The sequence below is a fragment of the Salvelinus sp. IW2-2015 genome, linkage group LG24, assembly GCF_002910315.2.
Source record: "Salvelinus sp. IW2-2015 linkage group LG24, ASM291031v2, whole genome shotgun sequence".
In the NCBI taxonomy this organism is placed as follows: domain Eukaryota; kingdom Metazoa; phylum Chordata; class Actinopteri; order Salmoniformes; family Salmonidae; genus Salvelinus; species Salvelinus sp. IW2-2015.
In genome coordinates this window covers 374,727-398,176 of record NC_036864.1, presented here as the reverse complement: position 1 = coordinate 398,176, position 23,450 = coordinate 374,727, and the positions used below count along the sequence as shown (strand labels likewise).

The 23,450-nt window shown below is 42.8% G+C and overlaps 1 protein-coding gene across 2 annotated transcripts in view; it reads right to left on the bottom strand.

Moving 5' to 3' along the window:
• Window positions 1–21,740, bottom strand: part of brd1a (bromodomain containing 1a) — a 30,172-nt gene extending 8,432 nt beyond the window's left edge. The window contains exons 1-12 of one of the 2 annotated variants that reach the window (XM_023969615.2): window positions 21,292–21,740; window positions 19,426–19,991; window positions 17,507–18,330; window positions 15,981–16,134; window positions 15,557–15,688; window positions 15,234–15,362; window positions 13,751–14,063; window positions 13,173–13,463; window positions 9,109–9,660; window positions 8,681–8,819; window positions 8,201–8,331; window positions 6,635–6,744 (exon numbers count right to left, since the gene is read on the bottom strand). In XM_023969615.2, coding sequence (XP_023825383.1) covers window positions 6,635–6,744; window positions 8,201–8,331; window positions 8,681–8,819; window positions 9,109–9,660; window positions 13,173–13,463; window positions 13,751–14,063; window positions 15,234–15,362; window positions 15,557–15,688; window positions 15,981–16,134; window positions 17,507–18,330; window positions 19,426–19,974 — 3,324 coding nt within the window. In that variant the 5' untranslated portion in view covers window positions 19,975–19,991; window positions 21,292–21,740. Of the gene's footprint in view, window positions 1–6,634; window positions 6,745–8,200; window positions 8,335–8,680; window positions 8,820–9,108; window positions 9,661–13,172; window positions 13,464–13,750; window positions 14,064–15,233; window positions 15,363–15,556; window positions 15,689–15,980; window positions 16,135–17,506; window positions 18,331–19,425; window positions 19,992–21,291 lie in introns of both variants that reach the window. The other variant, XM_023969614.2, reaches the window with a different exon arrangement.
• Window positions 21,741–23,450: the final 1,710 nt, after the last annotated feature.

Here is a 23,450-nt window from a genome sequence, read left to right as displayed (position 1 = left end):
GTAGAGATACTCTTAATGATCGGCTATGAAAAGCCAACTGACATTTACTCCTGAGGTGCTGACTTGCTGCACCCTCGACAACTACTGTGATTATTATTTGACCATGCTGGTCATTTATGAACATCTTGGCCATGTTCTGTTATAATCTCCACCCGGCACAGCCAGAAGAGGACTGGCCACCCCTCATAGCCTGGTTCCTCTCTAGGTATCTTCCTAGGTTTTAGCCTTTCTAGGGAGTTTTTCCTAGCCACTGTGCTTCTACACCTGCATTGCTTGCTGTTTGGGGTTTTAGGCTGGGTTTCTGTACAGCACTTTGGGATGGGCAGTCAGGCACATGTCGGCCACCAGGCATAGTCAGAACCATGCATCGGTAATCAAAAGATGTACAGGCTATCAGTGGTGACCCGTCATTCAGGGCAGGTTTTGTGCCAGTTTTGCATGTTATTCTGGCATTTATATCAGTTTGCAAACAATGAAAAAAAGTGTATATATATATATATATATATATATATATATATATATATATATATATATATACACACATACACACAAACGTCGACTCTTTTTTGCTTTCTTGAGTAATGCAGCTCCAAAATGCAGGTGTTTCAGCCTAGCTCAGTGCTTTCTGTGGTGTTGGGGCAGCCAGCGGAAAAGTAGGGGTTGGTAATGTTCTCGTTGCGCCGTGATTGGCTCAGTGTTCTGTCACTCATAGGGACACTACGTCACCACAACATCTATGGGGAGAGCTCAAAAATTCAAGCCCCTTGGGTGCTGCCATACAGTTACATTAGAAGTGCCCATCCAAGAAAGTTCAAGGTCATTGGCCACAGATAAAATTACATATCTACAGTAGCTTTGATTGGAATGATATCAAAATCTTATCTAGCAGTCATCATCATGAATCACGTCGACAAACTACTGGCAAATCCTTTTCAATCCTTGTCATATAAAAGAGAAATTATAGATAAAACGTATCGGTGCTCATTGGCCATTAACCAACAAGTTGGAAATCGCAAATTCAACAATGAGTGGTTTGGAAGGTATCAGTGGCTAACTGCAAGCATTGCAAAGCAATCACTAGCCTGCTATTCAGTGGAACGGATGTGTGGTCCAAGTCTGGGTTTAARGGTCTCTTTTCAAGCTTAAAAAGGATAAACAGTCAACATTGGCCATGCTGTCAATCCAGCATGACTTCTACCATAAATCCAGAGAATGCCAGACTTTGATGACAAAATTTGCCCACAAGAAGGACCTCCGCACCACCTTCCTGTTCAAGTGAGCACAGCACAAGGTGAGTCCAAAAATGTATTGTTTACTGCTGCATAAATAATGTAATATGCCAGTGAGATATGTATACTGTAGCTAAGAAAGTAATACTAAGTGTATGTTGTGTAGTAAGCTGTTAGTAGCCCATGTTCCTCACCCTGATAATTTGGCCCCTTTTCCCCCCTCATAATATAGCCTACTGTTATTACTTGGTGGTGCACACACCTATAGCCTGTTTTAGCGAAATGTCATAAAATATTGTAAGTAGAGGTCGACCGATAATTGGAATGGCCGATTAATTAGGGCCGATATCAAGTTTTCATAACAATCGGTAATCGGTATTTTTGGACACAGATTTGCTGATATTTTTTTATTTTTTTACACCTTTAACTAGGCAAGTCAGTTAAGAATACATTCTTATTTTCAATGACGGCCTAGGAACGGTGGGTTAACTGCCTTGTTCAGGGGCAGAACGACAGATTTTTACCTTGTCAGCTCGGGGATTSGTTTTTGCAACCTTCCGGTTACTAGTCCAACGCTCTAMCCACCTGCCTTACATTGCACTCCACGAGGAGCCTGCGTGGCAGGCTGACTACCTGTTATGCGAGGGCAGCAAGAAGCCAAGSTAAGTTGTTAGCTTGCATTAAACGTATCTTATAAAAAACAWWYWATCTTAACATAATCACTAGTTAACTACACATGGTTGATGATATTACTAGTTTAACTAGCTTGTCCYGCGTTGCATATAAATCGATGCGGTGCCTGTTCATTTCTCATCGAATCACAGCCTACTTCGACAAACGGGTGATGATTTAACAAGCGCATTTGCGAAAAAGCACTGTCGTAGCACCAATGTGCCTGACCATAAACATCAATGCCTTTTCTGAAAATCGAATACACAAGTTTATATTTTTAAACCTGCATATTTAGTTAATATTGCCTGCTAACATTACTTCTTAAACTAGGGGAAATTGTGTCACTTCTCTGCGTTCCGGCAAGCAGTCAGGGTATTGCAGCAGTTTGGGCCGCCTGGCTCATTGCAAACTGTGTGAAGTCCATTTATTCCTAACAAAGGCCGTAATTCATTTGCATTAATTGACCAAATTCAAATAGACTATAACAATGAAGGTTGTGCATTGTAACAGCAATATTTAGACTTAGGGATGCCACCCGTTAGATAAAATACGGAACGTTCGTATTTACTGAAAGAATAAACGTTTTGTTTTCGAAATTGATAGTTTTCCGGATTCAACCATATTAATGACCAAAGGCTCCTTTTCTGTGTGTTATATTAGTAAGTATAAAAGTCTATGATTTGATAGAGCAGTCTGACTGAGCGATGTAGGCACCAGCATCCTCGTAAGCGTCATTCAGACAGCACTTTCGTGCGTTTGCCAGCAGCTCTTCGCAATTCTTCAAGCATTGCGCTGTATTGACTTCAAGCCTATCAACTCCGAGATTAGGTGGTGTAACCGATGTGAAATGGCTAGCTAGTTAGCGGTGCGCGTGCTAATAGCGTTTCAAATGTCACTCGCTCTGAGACTTTGGAGTGATTTGGTTTGCTCGCTCTGCATTGGGTAACGCTGCTTGAGGTGGCTGTTGTCGATTGTCCTGTCTCGAGTCCAGGTAGGACGGAGCGAGGAGAGGACGGAACTATACTGTTACACTTGGCAATACTAAGTGCCTTATAAGAACATCCAATATCAAAAGAGTATATGAAAATAGATATCGTATATAATAACTACAACCAAAACTTCTTACCTTGGACATATTGAAGAATATGTTAAAAAGAGACCACCAGCTTTTCATATTTCTCATGTTCTGAGCAAGGAACTTAAACATTAGTTTTTTACATGGCACATATTGCACTTTTACTTTCTTCTCCAACACTTTGTTTTTGCATTATTTAAACCAAATTGAACATGTTTCATATTTATTTGAGGCTAAATTGATATATTGATGAATTATATTAAAGTTAAAAATAAGTGTTCACTTCAGTATTGTTGTAATTTGCATTATTTCAAATATATATATATATTTGTTTTTTTATCGACATCTGCTTTTTTGGTCCTCAATAATCGGTATGGCACTTACTTTCTCCACTCGTTGAAAACATCAGGAATCAGTCGACCTCTAATTGTAAGAGCTTTCATTGTCTGCTTGTATGCCCACTTTATTTATCCTACGGTTCTGACTTGGTGTACAGGGAGAATTCTGTCGCTGTACATTTCAAAAGTGCTGAACAAATAGTTATATTGACTACGTCTGTCCTACCTYGCTCATTAAATTGCCTCTTATCCGCTCGTCATCCCCTTATGCCATAGTTTRTACATCTCAATTGTCAGCAGAAACCACATTTGTTCAAGCAATTAAACCATATCAGCTCAGTTTTTTTTTCAGGCAGTAAATGAGGCTGAATGGACAGTTTCACTGCAGACAAGGATCCTCTGATACACCTAGCTAACAAGTGGTAAGGWGTTGGGACTCAGCTATTGGGACAGTTTAATGTAGGCCCTAACAGTATGTGGGCACCGTTTGTCACCATTATAGTCCAATTAATGTATAGTTTAGTGTTGTGTTGTAGCTTTGCTGGCATGCATCTAAAACATTTTTGGGAGTTTGCCCCACCAACATTTACATACTAAAAATCGCCACTGATCRCAATGCTGTGTCTTGCAATGTCTCGCGCAAATTCACTAGTAGGGGCTATAAAGGAGTAGACTGAGCTAAACAGACCGAACACCAAACACACTTGCATTTTTCATAGCGAAGAGAAAGACCAGGCGAGCCAGCRAGGGAGAGAGAGGATCGAGGCAGGCAGACAACCGTGCGCATAGGCTAAATTTTGGTAATCTGTATCTCGCAATGTCTTGTCTTGCAATGCCTCAAATTCACCAAAAAGTACATTAAAGCATATATTAGGCTATCAATGGCTAAGCTATTCTTCATAGTACCAGTGAATTGAAGTTAAACATCGCCAAATGCATCAGTTTAATTAGGCCTAAATGTGCAATAAAAGTTATTGTGCCTATAGCTTACTTAATAAAATCCTAGCTGGCTGTTGATGTCCAAAGTCAGGGCTCTCCAACACTGTTCCTGGAGAGTTTCGCGCCAACACCAGTTGTAACTAACCTGATTCAGCTTCTCAACCAGCAAATTATTGAATCAGATGCGATAGATTAGGGTTGGAGTGAACACCTATAGGACAGTATCTAGCCAGGAACAAGGTTGGAGAACCCTGTCCTTGGCAATAGATCGCAAAGCAGGGCATCCCCACTAAACGTGTTGGAAATGGCAAGTTCACTTTCTCATCCATAAAATGCATCTCAAGTGCAAATATGGTTAAGCAGCTTAAATCATCGTGATGGGGGGCATTGTTATTAGGAAGGACACTTACCATGGATCGCTAAAATAATGATTATGATCACACTTAATACATTTACATATGAGGACACCTACAGTGCCTTCAGAAAGTATTCATACCCATTGACTTATTCCACATTGTGTTACAGCCTGAATTCAAAATGGATGAAATAGATTTTTCCTCACCCATCAACACACCATATTGATMAAGTGAAAACACGTTTTTAGAAATGTTTGCAAATGAAATACATMAATCTCATTAACATAAGTATTCACACCMCTTAGTCAATACTTTGTAGAAGAACCTTTGACAGTGATTACAGCGGAGTCTTTGTGGGTAAGTTCAAAAGAATTTGTATGTTTGGGGTACAGAGATTAACATTATTTTTTTAATGACTACGTCATCTCTATACCGCACATACAATTGTCTGTAAATTGTTCCTGTCTCTTATACACATCTAGATGTGTATAAGAGACAGGAGTAAGACTAAGTGTGCAATAATAGTGTTTAACATTATTTTTTTAATGACTACGTCATCTCTATACCTGTCTCTTATACACATCTAGATGTGTATAAGAGACAGGTTCAAAAGAATTTGTATGTTTGGGGTACAGAGATTAACATTATTTTTTTAATGAATACCTAAAAACACGCCATACAACTTATGTGACTTGGTCAGATTTTTTTTACTGTTGAACCTATTTAGGCTCGCCATAACAAAAAGGGGTTGAATACTTATTGACTCAAGACATTTCAGCTTTCATCCGTAAAAATAAAAAAATTAAAAATAATATTACAAAAAAAACATAATTCCACTTGGACATTATGGGTTATTGTGTGTAGGCCAGTGCCCAACAAATCTCAATTTAACCCATTTTAAATTCAGGCTGAAACAACAAAATGTGGAAAAGGTCAAAGGGTGTGAATACTTTCTGAAGGCACTGTATACATTTGGCAGCCAAGCATGAGTTAAGTGTAGCCTATTATAGTCTAGACATGACGATGAAATATCTTTATGCCTAGAATAAAAACCTCCAGGCTTCCGTCATGAGTCAATTAAATCTGAAATAATAAAGACCTACGGGGGGCAGTTTGGAATAATCCTGTGTGAATCGCCTTCTGGACTAACGCACATGCTTGAATAATAATTACATAACCAGCGACTCCGGAAATACCCGTCCGAATAGCGCTATAAACATGGCAAAGAATGGCCTTATCAGCGTAGGATGAGCAGCATCATCACATGGGATCCGTTAAGGCTGCGCACAGCAGAACTATCACTGAAATATTCTAGTTCGTACACATCACCTTCTATATTCAAACAAAATAGGACTTTTACAGGCTAAGTTCATGAACAAATGGGCAGCATCGTGTTCATGACAGTCCTCTAGAACGCAAATGTAGTCTTACTAGTAGGACGCTGCAATAATGTGGTGAGTACGTCTGTTTCAGTTCCTTTTGGGAGTCTAACAGTTCGTGCATATATTATGACGACATTGTGAGATTTTTGTTCATTTTGGACTTCGGCAAGGGTTCTTTCGGCTGTTCGAGCACACACATTTTTCATGGGGCAACTAACCTAGTTTTTCAAGCGACGGTCTTTTATGGAAGTATGCGAGCACACTCGTTCGGTTCGCCTAGCATGCTGATGACTTACGGCACATGTGACGACTTGAGCGGCTCCGTTACCACGGTAAGCTTAAAGGGGCAGCTGAACACTTGTCTCATCTGTGATATTTTGGTTAAAAGACTCGGGTCACAAAATATTAAATTGAGCAATATACCACATGACTTCTTATTAGTAATAGATTCCTTGATATAGAAACATTACTAAGCATGCTCATCCATTTAGATGTGTTTTTGTTGTAATTAAAACAACAAAAAACAGTTGACTCCTAAGAAATCTGAGTGGCTGGTAGACAAAGTTAGTTGTAGGCCCTGGTAGAAAGCACAGAAGTGAGAATGAGATAGTCAGGTGTCATACAATTGCTCACTGTCACTCACCAAGGCAGGATAGGAAGGGTATCCGCTACATTTTGCCCAAACTAGCTTTAAAGGTTCCAGAACAACAGTTGCAGCACTAGCGGGCATCCAAATATTGCTGTTGCCAACTTCTATGGATGCAAGAATAACAACAATCAAGTTAGGAGGGGGTTCACTGTAAAAAGAGCAAAACACTTCCAGAGCCATGCTAATAGTGACAGCATCAACACACAGGATAAACACATCACAACTCACTGAAAAACATGATATTAAGGCCTCCCGGGTGGCACTGCATCGCAGTGCTAGCTGTGCCACCAGAGACTCTGGATTCGAGCCCAGGCTCTGTCGCAGCCGGCCGCGACCGGGAGGTCCATGGGGCAATGCACAATTGGCCTAGCGTCGTTCGTGTTCGGGAGGGTTTGGCAGGTAGAGATATCTTTGTTTCATCTAGCGACTCCTGTGGCAGGCCGGGCGCAGTGCACGCTGACCAGGTCGCTAGGTGTACGGTGTTTCCTCCGACACATTGGTGCGGCTGGCTTCCGTGTTGGATGCGCGCTGTGTTAAGAAGCAGTGTGGCTTGGTTGGGTTGGGTTGTGTTTCGGAGGACGCATGGCTCTCGACCTTCGTCTCTCCCGAGCCCGTACGGGAGTTGTAGCGATGAGACAAGACAGTAACTACTAACAATTGGATACCACGAAATTGAGGAGAAGGGGGTTAAAAAATATATTTTTTTTAAACGTGATATTACAAAAATAATACAACTTGTGGACTGTAAATCATGAATATAATTGCTTTAAGTTATGTTTATATAGCCAGCATCGTAGCATACTACTGAGGAAAACTCTGGGTTCTGGTTATATCCTTATGCTAGAGCCAAGAGTTTTGTGGCACATTGAGGTACTGTGCTTTACCGGTATTTCCAGCATTGTCCACTAATGTTGCTGGAGGAAGGAAATCCTAGGAAATGTTCTGTAAATGACATAAGCTGTCTCCAATCAATCAATCAATGTCTGTTTGTGCGTGTGTGTGTTTGGCAGGAGGGATTGCTTAAGCCAGGGGAGGAGTAGCTCTGCGAAACTAAAAATCGCACAAAACCTATTATTTTGCAGAGAATACTATTTGTAGAGCAGTGATTCTACACCTCACTTCGCTCAAGCTGATCCTCTCCAACAAACTTGGAAGTTGTAGCTAAAAAAGGGTCAATTAGGGGCAGTAAAGGGGAGAGTCAATTAAACCAACCATGGAAGTATATTGTTGAAAATTTGGGGTGTAGCCCACACCGGGACTCGAACCTGGATCCAGCGACTGTCAATGGCTTCCCATGGCTTAGGCGACCCCCCCCCACCAAACACACATGCACAACAAGACATTGATTGGAGACAGTTTGTGTCAATTAAATAACACTTTCTAGGATGATCTACCTGCAGCAACCCTAGTGGATCATGCTACAAATACCAGTAAAGGAACAGTACCTCAAAAGCTGCCCCAAAACTCCTGGCCCTATAGCAATACATCTACTCCACTGACTCCCAGCCAGACCTCATCTGATACAATACTGTATGATGAACATCAAGACAGAAAACTTACCGGCGGCAATCCTAGCAGCTCTGGCAAAGTTCCCGGTTTCTATGCAGGCAATGAGGTCGTTCTTATCATCCACAGTGTTTCTTCGGACCARGGCCGGTTTGCCTTTACCACATGTTGGAAGACTGAGGGTGCTGCTGAAATCAGGAAGACATCCACACTGTATGTGAGTCAGACTGTCATATACATGAAACACTATAGAGAAATGACTACAGACTACAAAGTTGAACTACCAAGTACCACCAACCATGTTCAGCAGTGAAAAGTGCACCAGCTATAGATTTGTTTGTTGTTAACCTTTAACTACACAAATCAGATAGAACAAATTCTTATTTACAATGACGGCCTACGTTTGATTGAGCCTGCCTGTGTTTCCACAGTTGGGACTATTCTAGTGGTTCCATTGAGCCAAGCTGGCTCAATCCAAGCTCAGTCTAAATTCTATTTGAACGCAGGTCTGTTGAGGTATATGCATGTACCTACCTGGTGCTGCCCAGCAGACTACCACTAGATGAGATGCTGGACTCAGAGGCACACCGTCTCCTGGTTTCTAGAGGCCTGCTGGCACTTAGCTCCTTCTCTTCATCAATTACCTCCTCCATCGCAAAACCATTGGACAGGCCTGAGGCGAGTAACACAGAGCAGTACAGTAGTCAGTATACTATACATAAACCAACTATAGCATAGACCTACAATATTATGACCTTTAATCATAAAGAGTCTCAGAGTAGGTGTGCTGATCTAGGATCAGTTTAGTCTTTTAGATTATAATTAATAAGACTACATGGACAAGGGGAACCTGATCTCTTAATTCACAAGTCTGAAGATAATTTTCTACTTCATGCTCTATTTAAGAGTCCCAGTAAGATGAGTACTTTATTTTCTGACAAGTGAGAAGAACCCTTATTTACCTGTGTTAATGTGTTTGACAGGGGACTCGTCCTCCCTGTCTACACCCCCCTCGCTGTACCCCCCACGGAGACTGTGGCTCCTCTTCCTAGTCCTTGGGTGGAGGAGGGTTTCCAGCCTGGGGATCATCACCGACAGGAAGGTCTTGGTGCCCAGCTGAGTGCACCCTGTCTGGGCCTCGCTACCTCCTCTCCCCCCCTGGTTCTTCCCAGGGCTAGAGGTCTTTGACTTCCTGAACAGCACAGCAGTGCGGCGGTTGACAGTCGCTCCCGAGGGTTGGGCCAGGGTGGAGGTGGCCACCACACTCACGTCCCCCTTTGAAAGAAGCAGGGGGTTCTGGGAGTCGGAGTGGCCATTGAGAAGGGTCTTGGTAGTGGTGGAGGAGGCGTTGTTGGGTTCCTCCCGGTCAAATTTGACCTGTTCGTGGGTCTTGCTGTCCGGGGTGTGGTTGGGGTGGATGGGTTTGAGGGTAGGGGGTTCTGAGTTACTCTCGAAGTGCAGGAGAGGAGTTAGGGAGTCAGAGGGTTCCAATTTGGGAGGTAATGATTTGTCCCCTGTTGAAGAATACAGTTAGAAAATACATAGAAAGCATAACATTATATAGATCACAACGTAATATGAAAAGAGGGAATTGTACATTAATTAAAACACCAGAACCATTCCTAAAGCACATCATCCTCAGGGTGAAGACGTATCCCGTATTACAAGAATTCAATACAAATGATCTTGCCTTCTATAATCCATAGCTAAATAACCAATGAGACAGCAAAATATATTTAAAATCACATCACGCAAAGTATTCTGCTTTCTAGAAGGCAATCTAATAGTTACTGAGTTAGTGTAGGTTTACTGTGAATCAATTCAGGCTCCTAGCATATCAACTCCACTCTACCATGGCCATGTTAAAGAGAAAGCCATGCTACCGTGCAGATACAGTTGGAAGAAAAAGTATGTGAAACCTTTGGAATTACCTGGATTTCTGCATAAATTGGTCATCAAATTTGATCTGATCCTCATCCAAGTCACAACAACAGACAAACCGTGTGCTTAAACTAATAACACACAAATTRTTGTATTTTTACTATATTGAATACATAATTTAAACATAACATTTAAACAGTAGGTTGTAAAAAGTTTGTGAACCCCTAGGCTAATGACTTCTCCATTAGCTAATTGGCATCAGGAGTCCGCTAACCTGGAGTCCAATCAATGAGACGAGATTGGAGATGTTGGTTAGAGCTGCCTTGCCCTATAAAAAAGACATAAGAATTGTTGACTTGCATAAAGCTGGAAAGGGTTACAAAAGTATCTCTAAAAGCCTTGATGTTCATCAGTCCACGGTAATACAAATTGCCTATAATTGGAGAAAGTTCAGCACTGTTGCTACTCTCCCTAGGAGTGGCCGTCCTGCAAAGATGACTGCAAGAGCACAGCGCAGAATGCTCAATGAGGTTAAGAAGAATCCTATAGTGTCAGCCAAAGACTTACAGAAATCTCTGGAACATGCTAACATCTCTGTTGATGAGTCTACGATACATGAAACACTACACAATAATGGTGTTCATGGGAGGACACCACGGAAGAGGYCACTGCTGTCCAAAAAAAACATTGCTGCACATCTAAAGTTTGCAAAAGTGCACCCGGATGTTCCAAAATATTCTGAGTTGTTTGGAAAGCATACACAACACTGTGTGGAGAAGAAAATGGCACAGCACACCAACATCAAAACTTCATCCCAACTGTTAAGTATGTTGGAGGGAGCATCATGGTTTGTGGCTGCTTTGCTGCCTCCGCAAGCTGTCCAGGCCCCATCTTCACCGGAAAAGTTAATTCCCAAGTTTATCAAGACATTTTGCAGGAGAATGTTAGACTATCTGCCAATTGAAGCGCAACAGAAGTTGGGTGATGCAACAGGACAACAACCCAAAACAGAAGTAAATCAACAACAGAATGGCTTCAACAGAAGAAAATACAAGTCCTGAAATCAACCCGATTGAGATGCTATGGCATGACACCAGACATCCCACGAATAAGTGAAACAGTTTTGTAAAGAGGAATGGTCCAAAATTCCTCCTGACCATTGTGCAGGTCTGATCCTCAACTACAGAAAACATTTTGTTGACGTTATTGCTGACAAAGGACGGTCAACCAGTTATTAAATCCAAAGGTTCACATACTTTTTCCACCCTGCACCTTGAATGTTTACGCAGTGTGTTCAATAAAGACATGAACATGTATAATTGTTTGTGTGTTATTAGTTTAAGCAGACTGTGTTCGTCTATTGTTGTGACCCAGATGAAGATCAGATCAGATTTTATGACCAATTTATGCAGAAATCCAGTAATTTTTAAAGGGTTCACATACTTTTTCTTGCCACTGTATAACTACAATAGTATCCCACTTCAGCAGGCACACTCATCAACCAGGCAAAGGGATGTCCTGAGGCAAGGGATATCGTCGAACCCAGCATGACTACGTGGTAGCAGGTTAGCAGGACTAAGCACACTATATGGTATGATGGTTTAACTAACTAGGGGTTAGAGGTTACAGTTCATTCCTGATCTAGCTTGAGTTTATATCTAGTTTCCGCCAATAAAACAAAGGACTGAGAAGMACATGACATCCTGAGACCAGGTCACTGGGGATATCTGAGTGCTTGGCCAAAGTCAGGTCCTCCCTCTCCCATCCTGACACTGAAAACCTCATACATGCATTAATCTCCTCCAGTCTTGACTACTGCAACTCACTACTCTCCGGCATCAACTCAATCTCCCTCCATAAGCTCCAAATGGCTCAAAACTCAGCAGCCTGACTTCTCACCCACACTAAGTCCTGGCAGCACATCACCCATGTCCCCCGTGAACTACACTGTCTCCCTACAAATGAATTACAAGATCCTCCTTCTGACCTACAAAGCCCTTCACCACCCTGCCCCCCTTACCTCTCAGACCTTCTTCTCCACTACCAAACTACACACGGAATCCATTCCACCACAGCAGGCCACCTTGCCATTCCAGTTCAAAACTCCAGCTTCCAAGATAACGCCGTCTCTCCTAAAGGCACACCCCCCTCCTTTATGGGCAAATATTATATATTAAACCATTATGTCAAAGTAAACTTGGGAGTCACGCGATGATATGCTACGTCGTACTACCACCATGACATGGAAAAGCACAGGTAGATATTGGATGTTGATGAGCTTGATGCAAAATTCCAACAAATAGAGGGTTTTATTTGAACGCTGGTGACMTGATGATCGATGCATGCGCCAAAACCAGATTGCGCAAGTTTGCTATATCAATCGCAACAGTTTTAGTGACAAAACCCATCAGTAAATTTTAAAATGCGATGGAAACACATTGAACTTTCGATTTTTATTCGGTAGATGAAAAGTGCAGATTTTCTTTATACAGATTTTAGAAGATTTGCATGACAATGTCACACATTGAATGGAAACCTAGCTACTGTCTGACTTGGTCATCCTTTTAGAAAGAGCTACCCTGCCGGAAGCCATAGATATCACAACAGAGGCTCCAAGTAATCCAGAACAGTGCTGCCAGGGTCCTGACCAGGACCAAGAAGTCAGACCAAATCACACCGATCCTGGCCCAAGTTCACTGGCTTACCGGGCAACTACAGGATCAACTTCAAAATCCTCATTATTATATTTAAAGCCTTGAATGGATTAAGCCCCACCTACATCAGCGACCTCATCTCAGTCAACGAGACACCTCAGATTCTCCGCTTAAGCCACTCCGTACTACTTAAAAACCCCAAGAAACATCTCAGAACTATGGGGGACCGAGCCTTCTGCTCCCATGCCCCTCTATGGAATACTCTCCCTGACCATCTGAGAGCCGCTTCATCAATTAGAASATTTAAAAACGGGCCTTAAAATATGTTGTACATTTTAAATGTATATAATGTAAAATAAAAAAAATCATCCGTAGAGCTTTGGCATAACTATGTAACGAAAAGCGCTATACAAATTAAATGTACTAGGATAATAATAACAACATATTGGGTTCCCCAATGCAGATAAAGTAACAACGTGAAAAAAACCTACCCTCATTATCAGGACTCTGTCCATTGGTCTTCACGCCCTCTGCCTCCCCAGCGTCACTCCTTTCTGGGTGGGAGGAAGAAGAGTGCGAATGGGAGTGGTGGGACGCCCTCCTCAGGCCGAAGCTCATCTCGCTGCGCACGTCGTTGATGGTCTTCTTGAGCAGCTTGAGGCGTTTGGAGCGTGACGGGCTGGACTTCATGGAGAATGTCAGGTCCAGTTTCTCCAGCAGCTCTTTCAGCTGCTCCTCCAGAGGCATGTGCTGCCGGTTGGCTGGGACCAATAACTGGTCCACTGGAAAAGGACACCAAGATAACACTGTCATTGGGAGACATTTGCTTGATGTTAACTTAAACAATGAGTAGCCTAGGTAAGTAGAATTATATTGAGGATCCAGATTAAGCAAACTGCTAGACAAAAAATTCTCAAAAGAGCATCTCAATTTAAAAGTGCTTCTTAGACCAGGAATATGCTTTATTAATTTGGATCTTTGCAAACACTGCCGTCTGTTTCAGTATTCTGTATTGACTGATTTATCCATTATATATTTCTACAAACTCTTCGTATCGCTAGGCCTTTACCATCCTCCCAGGAAAACGGTGGAGGCGCTTCGATCTTGGGCGGTTCGGGCAGGTGCATCCCGCTGTCCTTCTCGAAGCCGATTCGTTCCACATCCCTCCGCGTCTTCCTGATCAAAGCCCCACCCTGGTCTCGGAGACGGGCGGCCGCCCGGTGGAAGAAKGTATCCTTACAGTTGTACTTCATGCAGTTGAAGATGATGAGATTGAAGTCAGACTCAAAGTCATCCAGGTTGCTGTAGGCCTGGTCGTCAATGCGTTTCCTCATAGTGGAGAAATCCATGGGGTTCTTGATGTGGTCAAGGTAGTCAGGCACCTACAGGTTTAATGATAGACAGAGATACAAAAACATCTGATAGTCGGCACCTACAGGGCATTGAGATGTAAATGTTAAATCCAGTAAGAGATTTTTTGGGAAATACTTTTTGAAGATTAAAAAAAAAAATCTGCCCAAATAAGATGGGCCAGATGCTATGCTAGGAGGAGTATGAAGAATTGAGATATAAATCTACTATAGTAAACTAAATAAAATAATTAAATTAAAAACGTGAAAGGGCATAAGCAGCATCTCAACTCTAGTCTGGCTGACACCAGACTCCTGACTTCAAAGACTGTTTGATGTTAGGGTTAATGAAGTTGATAATGATGGGGGCTGTGCTTTTACTGCTTGGTTCTCTGTGTCTTTATGCCTCAAACACCCACATGTGCAGCCCAAAAGCACCGCCCCCTTACATTATAACTATTGGATTTATAAATCCTAACAACAAGAGGTTTAAACTTGCTGGGGGGGGNGTCAAGGTAGTCAGGCACCTAAAGGTTTAATGATAGACAGAGATATAGAAACATCTGATAGTTGGCACATACAGAGCATTGAGATGTAAATGTAAAATCCACAGTCTGATATTTTTGGAAATACTTTTTGAAAATGTTATCATCAGTCCAAATGAGATGGGCCAGATGCTATGCTAGGAGGAGAATTAAGAATTTAGATATAAATCTAGTATAAAAAAACTAAAACTCATGAAAGTAAAAAAAAAAAAAACACGAAAGGACAAAAGCAGCATCTCAACTCTAGTCTGGCTGACACCAAACTCCTGACTTCAGTCTGGAGAGGCTGTTTGATGTTAGGGTTAATGAAGTTAATAAAGAAGGGGGCTGTGCCTCGGTGTCTTTCTTCCTAGAACACCCACATGTACAGCCACACACAGTCCCCGAGCGCCGCTCCCTTCCATTATAACTGTTGGATTTTTGTATCCAAAATACACAAGAGGTTTAAACTCTCCAGGGAGGAAAAAAAACATTTGAGAACACCAATAAAAACTTGATGAATTTCTGTCCAAATATTACATTATTATACGGACTCTTGTCCAAACCAGTGGCTCTCCCTGGTTGTGTACCACGCGAGTCGCGTCAGCAAGGCTATCTCAGGCCGTATGTACACGTTATAATAAGAGCTGCTCTCCTAGCCATGGTAAGTAAGCGTTACCTCTTTGATGTCGACAGGATGGGCAAAGATATTGGACTGGTCTCTCTCCTGTAGCTGTTCCAGCACAGACCTGAGCAGGATACTGAAGGGAGTCAGCTGGACCGCCAACAGGCTCTGCTGCAGCTTCATCTGAGGACACACAGGGGACCATTAGCATCATGATGTACTGTATATGGAACCATGGAGGGAGAGAGACAGGCAGAGACAGAGAGGGGGGGGTGCAGCTCCAATTGATACTATACTACTAATTGTCTTATAGTTGGCTTGTGTGCTATATTTATGTATTGTTGGCTTGCAGGGACAGCTACAGTTATCTAACCTACCTCTTCTCTCTTGAGTTTCTCCCTCTTGCGTATGAGCTCCAGCAATAGCCTGGCTCTCTCCAGGTCATGTCTTAGACGATGCCACTCCTTGAGCTGCTCCTTCAGAGCCCGGGTCTCCTCCTCACTCTCCTTCTGTGGTGGGAAACACACAAATCAGGACTTATAAAACATTGCAGACATGTAAAGTTAAAAAAACAATATCACCAACATTAGGGTTAGAAAACAGTGGAATTGTAATCAGTGGATCTCTCATTTATACAAACACTCTGGGCAGTTTTGGCCTGTTCTCTTTGACATTGCTATGGTAATAAGGAGAGGGGTATCTTATAATGATAGGAGTGTGAGAGGGAATTGAATGTACCAGCCAGGGGATGAGAATTGTGTCAGAAACAGGGGGACAAGAGTGCTTGACCGTCTAACTGACCGGCTGTGCAGCATGGGTCTTCTGGTGGGACTGTAGTCGTCTGATGAGGGGTACTCCGTTCCTCGCCTGTCTCTTTAGAGTCCAGTAGTTTAGAGCCAGCTCCACAAACACCTTCTTTTTCTGCATAGACACCCGGTTGAGGATGGTGTTTAACCTGGGAACAGATGGAGAAGATATTAACGATTTAAAAAATGTTGCTTATTGAAGTAATGTCCATGTCTGAAATTGAATAACATGTTTTTTCACTTTAAGTCCTGACCTCTTTTTCTATACAGTGTCGTGAAAATGGCCTGAAACTAACTTTTTGGTCCACCAGCCACTGTGGCAGGTAGATTAAAAAATATACCAGCCCCTCAGATTTTTTCTTACCAGACAAATATATATTTCTTTCCATAATTACACAAAAAGCAATGAGCATGCTTTGTAATGTTTCTAAAACAATACATTTCTTACTAGTAAGAGGTGATGTGGTATATTGCTCAATGTTATTTCATTATTTGTGACCCGAGTCTTTCAACCAAAATATCACAGATGAGACAAAAATGTTAATCTATCCCCTCAAGGGTGAGAGGTTACCATGGCAACAAGAACGCTGTTTGAGTCCAGAGTCCCTGTGAGAGAGAATCTGACTAGTAGCTGATGTGCCGTTGCTAGCAGTTGAAACAAACTCAAACATTGAAAAACAACTTAACTTGTGAACAAGGTGAGAAGGATTATATAAGATACTGTTTGAAGAGGTAGGGTTTCAGATGTTTTCAGGAAGATGGGCAGGGACTCTGCTGTCCTAGCTTCAGAGGGAAGCTGGTTCAACCATCAGGGGTACCAGGTCAGAGAAGAGAATGGACTGGGCTGAGCGGGACCTGCCCTCCCCTTAGGGGTGGGAGGGCCAAGAGACCCGAGTTGGTAGAATGGAGTGCTTGGGTTGGGGTGTAGGGTTTGAGCATAGCCTGAGGATTGGGAGGGGCAGTTCCTCTTGCTGTTCCATAGCTAAGCACCATGGTCTTTTAGTGGATGTGAGCTTCAACTGGAAGCCAGTGGAGTGTGCAGAGGAGCGGGGTGACATGAGTGAACTTGGGAAGGTTGAAAACTAGGCAGGCTGCTGCGTTCTGGATAAGTTGCAGGGGTTTGATGGCACAAGCGGGGAGCCCAGCCAACAGCTCTTCTCTATTCTATTCTCTTCTCTCTTCTCTATTTTTGCATATTTTTTACACTGAATTATCAGTTCTTCATCCAAAACCTAATATTAATATCAACTGCAGGCATTTGGTTGCAGTCATTGCAGCTAAAGGTGGCACAACCAGTTGAGTGGAAGAGGGTAATACATTTTTCAAAAAGGGACATTGGGTTTTGCAAAATTTTGTTAATTAAATAAATGAAATAATTAACAACATTTTGATATTTCATATTAGGTTTTGGTTGAAAATCTAATTTGACAGAGAAAATCAGAATGGGGGAAAATATATTTCGCGGCACTGTATGTTGTGTATTGTCACATTTACTGATAGATGAATGGTGAGTGAATCTACCTTTGGGGAGGAAAGCTAGGCACGGCCAAGGGTGGGACCTCTTCCTCTGGCGCCACCTTCTTGCTCTTCCTTTTCCTGCCTTTCGTCAGTGCATTGGCGCCCCTCATCTTCTCCCCTTTCAGAGGGGAACACAATCCATTTTTGGGTTTGGCGTCCTCGTAGATGGTGAGGGGTCTTTTGACCGAACTGTTGGGGGTGTGAGCCCCACAGTAAGCAGTCTTCTTCACCGAAAACGTTGGTTCGCCGGTCTCTGTAAACTCCTTGATTGGTTCCATCTTCATAAAGAGTCCTGCTTTCTGAGCACAGCTGACGTGGAAGGCGGTGTAGCAGTTAGCCTTGTGACACTGGATACAGGCCCCCACCCCCTTCTCCTTACAGAGGTAGCAGGTGAGCTTCCAGCGGGCGGACGGTATGTTGCTGACTCCGTCGATGGGCTCGATGAAGACTGTGTTGGAAAACCCTACCTCCGGCACCCACAGGGCGCACACCACATGACCCCAGCGGTCATCGTCAGTCTTTTTCACTGCTCCACCTTTATTAGGACACAGTATGCAGCCTGCAGGCTGGGTGGGCGACTGGAGGCAATGCCGGCATAGCCACTGTCCCTCTGGGATGTAAGGGACACCGTAACACTCTTGGTGCACGGCCAAGTTGCACATGTCACAGAAGAGGATGACGTTGCTGTCCTGGCCGTCTCCGTCCATGCAGATGCAGCAGACAGCGTCCTCGTCTATGGTCAGCTTGTCCTGGCCCTGGCTCACCTTCTCCATCTGTGTCTCTTTCTCAAAGCGGTCCACCAGGAACTCAAACACGTTGTGGGACACCTGGTGGTTGGAGGGAGAACAGTAAACATTTGCACATGTATTGTAGTATTAATTCTACACTGTTGACTTTTGTTGTGTTGTATTATTTTCTTAGCCTGTGATCCATTTGTTTTTGTTTCTTTGGGGGGAGGGGGGAGCTAGCCTGAGTGTCAGTGTTTCTGCTCTCTTGTCTAGTTGGCAAAAGAATAGAAACAGACAGAAATCAAATCCAAGATTAGTCACGTACACAGTTTAGCAGATATTACAGTGGCTGCAGCGAAACACTTATGTTACTAGCTCCTAACAATGCAGTACAATGTCAAAGTTCACAAATAATAAAAAATGTATGCATAAATAAAATTTTAAAAAGAAATACCAGAATTAGTCCAATTAACCCTAATACTACTCTAACAGTAATCCAAATGCAATCTATGCGTATATACACCAGATGAAATTGACAAGATAGCATTCTTAGTATATATGTACAGCGGTAGCTATACACTGAGTGTAGAAAACATCAGGAACATCTTTTCTAATATTGAGTTGCACCCCGTTTTGCCCTCAGAACAGCCTCAATTCGTTGGGGAATGGACTCCACAAGGTGTAGAAAGCATTCCACAGGTTGCTGTCCTATTTTGCGCCTGGCACCTACTACCATAACCAGTTCAAAAGCACGTAAATATTTTGTCTTGCCCATTCACCCTTAATGACACACATAAACAATCCATGTCTCAAGGCTTAAAAATCGTTCTTTAAATCTTTCTCCTCCCCTTCATCTACACTGATTGAAGTGGATTTAACAGGTGACATCAATAATGGATCATAGTTTTCACCTGAATACACCTGGTCAGTCTCATGGAAAGAGCAGGTGTTCCTAATGTTTTGTGCACCGAGTATCAGAGCGAGCTATGTCAAGAATCCAGTATAAAAATAAATATGCAGTGTATAAAGAGTAACAAAAATGCAATGTACAGCAGTAGAAATATAATAATATGCTGTTGAGAATACAGTATTTAAATACACAGTACAAAACCCCATGGAAAAAATGATTGACTGGCACCCAGGCTACAGGGGAACAGCCTCACCATGAAGTTGTGTAATTAAGAAAAGGCCTACCTGACTGACACCCTCACTCCTCCTCTTATCGTTAACTACTTCCAGCCAGGCGTAGTCCTCCTCATCCATATCATACTCCACCTCCTCATCTAACTCCTCTGACGTCTTCTCCACATACTTATAGTACACTGGGGGCCTCCTGGGGACAGCTGGTAGGTTATACTCCACAGTCCGGATCTTGGCCTCTGGAAGTGTCTGTACTGGTGCTGCTGTAGCTCCATGTGTTGTGTGGTTCTGTGCGACAGCAGCTGCACTTCTCTTCTCCTGGTTGTTTTTTAACCGGACGGAGCGCATTAACGTCTGCTGAGGCTTCTCCATGTTCTCCTTGTTGCTGGTGCACTCCATAATCTCCTGAGCCGTAGGGTCATCATCCGAGATCACGTCCAGCTTGTCGTAGATGCTGATCCGGTGCATCCGGCCATCAATCTCCATGTCCACCATGCGCTGGGCTTGGGCATAGGTCAGAGTCTGTTTGTTGGGGGATGGCTGGATGGGGGAGGGCGGCCTCTGGGGCTCGGGGACCCTGTGGTGCCGAGCCTTCTTCCTCATCCTCGACACCTGAACAGCTGCAAGGAGAAGAGAAGCAGGTACATAGAGGAGTCTATATCACAACACAATAAAGTAAACAAGCATGGGGATGACAACAGAAGCAGACATAGATTACCATCACAACACATTAAGTAAAAAATTAAAAAATAAACTATTTGATTATTTTTGACTGGTTTTACCTCCTAAGGGTGTGGTAACGGAGACAAACACCAGGACAATGTAAACAAGCATCAATTGGTGAAGGTATTTGAATAGATAGCTGGAAGCTGGCCTATCTGTTGATCGACAATGTGTGATATCAGTTTGAGGATTTAAATTTCCATAGCAATGTTGAATTTTAATTTGTTTACATTAGAAACTATAATGTATACTCATGAGTGGAAATGGGGACTGGGTGAGTAGGGCATCTGCTAAGACATATGAATAAGAAAGTGTGTCACTAAAAAGCGTAGTAGTGATATTTGAGGGAAAGGGCATGGCTTGTGTTCAAAAGAAACTCAGGTTTCCCATGACAGCAAAAGTATGAGATAACTGCTAATGTTATCACCACCACTGCAGTGCAGGCAGCTGATGACAAGATAAGAGTTAAATTAAAAGTTTGAACAAGAAAAATCTCTGCATGGGTTTGTATGGAGAATGTGGTCCGTTTTGGAGTGGATGGATAGATGTATAAAAACTGTCTGGTTATTCTTAAGAATCATTCAAGATTTGAGACTGCAAGATTCCGCCGTAAATCACACAGGGCCTAAACATTACAACAAGATAGACACGGGAAATGTTTTGGGACAATCTAAAATGTCTAATCAAAAACGTTTGCTATGCCAGAGAGGACAAATTGTTCACACAGCCTGCGTAAAACAAGGGGGGGTGTTAACTTGAGCCTTTTAAAATTGTGCTAACTTTGTTGCGCCTAGGAGTGGCAGGCAACTGAGCCAAGTACCCCACCCACCAAACTATAAACTGCACCACGATAAATTGCACCATTTAGTTGACCGCGTTCCGAGGATATTATGGTTCTTTCTAGCAAACTAGCAGCTGGCTGAAGAGAGAGAACAGCGATACCAACGAATAGCGCAAAAAGATGAAGCCAGTGTGGGCTAGTAGCTAACAATAACATTACTGTAGCTACTAATGCTAGTTAGTTAGCTAACAACCTAACGTTAGCAAATGGCGTCAAACAAAACAGGGCAACGGAGCCCTTTAAACGTGTATTGCGCTTCCTACAACACATGCAGAATTAATCAGTTACTGACCGACTATGCTCTTCATAATCCATGATAAAATGCATTGGAAAAATAACCCAAAAGAAGCACATACCTTAGAACTAGAAACAGCTTTGCTGGTTGTAGATAGTAGCTTGTCAACAGCCTTTGAAAGCAATGGCGATGTGGCCTGCTCAGTAAGTGTAATTCCGTACACAATGTTCTCATCCAGCGGTAGATGCTTAGGCTTTTTCAGTAATAAAGGAGAATAATGCAGTTGGGAGCCCTCTGCGTCTTGTTAAATACTAGACTGGGTTCTATCATGAGCATAAAAGCATTTGCTCAAGGATCTGAATTGGCCTCTTCCCTATAGCCTGGAACCGTTTTGAGGCTGCAACTGCAAGCTCGAGCTCTCCCCCCACAACAATGCAGTGCACGAGCGTTGTCCCACCCGCTACGCACGACGCAACGACGTACACTATAGGTCATGTTGTAGCGTAGATACACAGATTATACACACAGATAGAACAATGAGCCCGATATTTCATCGGATGTATAACTGTGACGCATCCGGTTGGAGTTTAACACTACCAAATATGGTGATGAGAGGAAGCCCGATGGGCAGTGGGAGAAGATGGAGCGACATTCTGCAAATTTGCTCATCGATGAAACATTTGATCTCCATACAGTTGTCTGTTTCCAAGAATCTGTAACAAACAGATTAGACTGCGCTTTGTAGACTTTAGCCTTTGCCAAATGTACAAAAAAATGCATTGTTTATGCGTGCAAGGGGGAATTGAGTAATTGCACACGCGCACTTCAGTGTAGGCGTCCCCTAATGGAAATATGCAAATAAATGCTAGAACGAGCCAATAGGATTTCACTAGCTCGTGCTTGGCTCTGCCCAACTCCTTGCTTGTTCTGCCCACTATGAGTAATTTGCTCCCATTGGCAACGACAGGCTCTGGTCTATCTTTGGTTAGTTATAAAAATCTTTGTTATCCATGCCAGAAAAGAAGGTCGTCACCAGTTACCACATTCTCAAAATCAGAAGGCCCGCCCAGTCGACCAATCAAATGGAGTGTGATCGGTCATCTGATTGGTCGATTAGGCGGGTCTTCTGACTTTGTGGCTATGGTATCTAGTGACGACCAAAAAGTTCAGCGAGACACTTGGCCCCCTCATTTTTTCTGATCGTGGCCACTCTGGTCTATTTATTGCCCCCGCCCCGCGGAGGGGGTGTCCCAAAGCGAGATTGTATTTTAAAATATTGAGATATGCCTGACTGGGTCTCTAACTCTAACTCAAACATCTATTTGGTATTTGCAGTGCGTGCTGCCCAAATTGCTAGCCTCTCCGACTTAAAAAAAAAGCTAATGATCCTCTGTGGCTAAATCATGCTTTATGGTGTAATAGCCTATTTTTTATGATTTTATTTATTTCTCTATAGACAGGAGTAAGATAATAAGTCTAGGCCTGTATAATTTTGGCAATTTAATATAATTTACTTCAGGGAAGGCTTATTTTTATTTTTTTTCACCTTTATTTAACCAAGTAGGCTAGTTGAGAACAAGTTCTCATTTACAACTGCGACCTGGCCAAGATAAAGCATAGCAGTGTGAACAGACAACAACACAGAGTTACACATGGAGTAAACAATAAACAAGTCAATAACACAGTAGGAAAAAAACAAAATGAGTCTATATACATTGTGTGCAAAAGGCATGAGGTAGGCAATAAATAGGCCATAGGAGCGAATAATTACAATTTAGCAGATTAACACTGGAGTGATAAATCATCAGATGATCATGAGCAAGTAGAGATATTGGTGTGCAAAGGAGCAGAAAAATAAATAAATAAAAACAGTAAGGGGATGAGGTAGGTATATTGGGTGGGTTGTTTACAGATGGACTATGTGTAACGGATGTGAAATGGCTAGCTAGTTAGCGGGTACGCGCTAATAGCGTTTCAATCAGTTACGTCACTTGCTCTGAAAACTAGAAGTAGTGTTTCCCCTTGCTCTGCAAGAGCCGTGGCCTTTGTGGAGCGATGGGTAACGATGCTTCGTGGGCGACCGTTGTTGATGTGTGCAGAGGGTCCCTGGTTCGCGCCCGTGTCGGGGTGAGGGGACGACGTAAAGTTATACTGTTACATTGATGCTGTTGACCCGGATTACTGGTTGCTGCGGAAAAGGAGGAGGTTGAAAGGGGGGTGAGTGTAACGGATGTGAAATGGTTAGCGGGTACGCGCTAATAGCGTTTCAATCAGTTACGG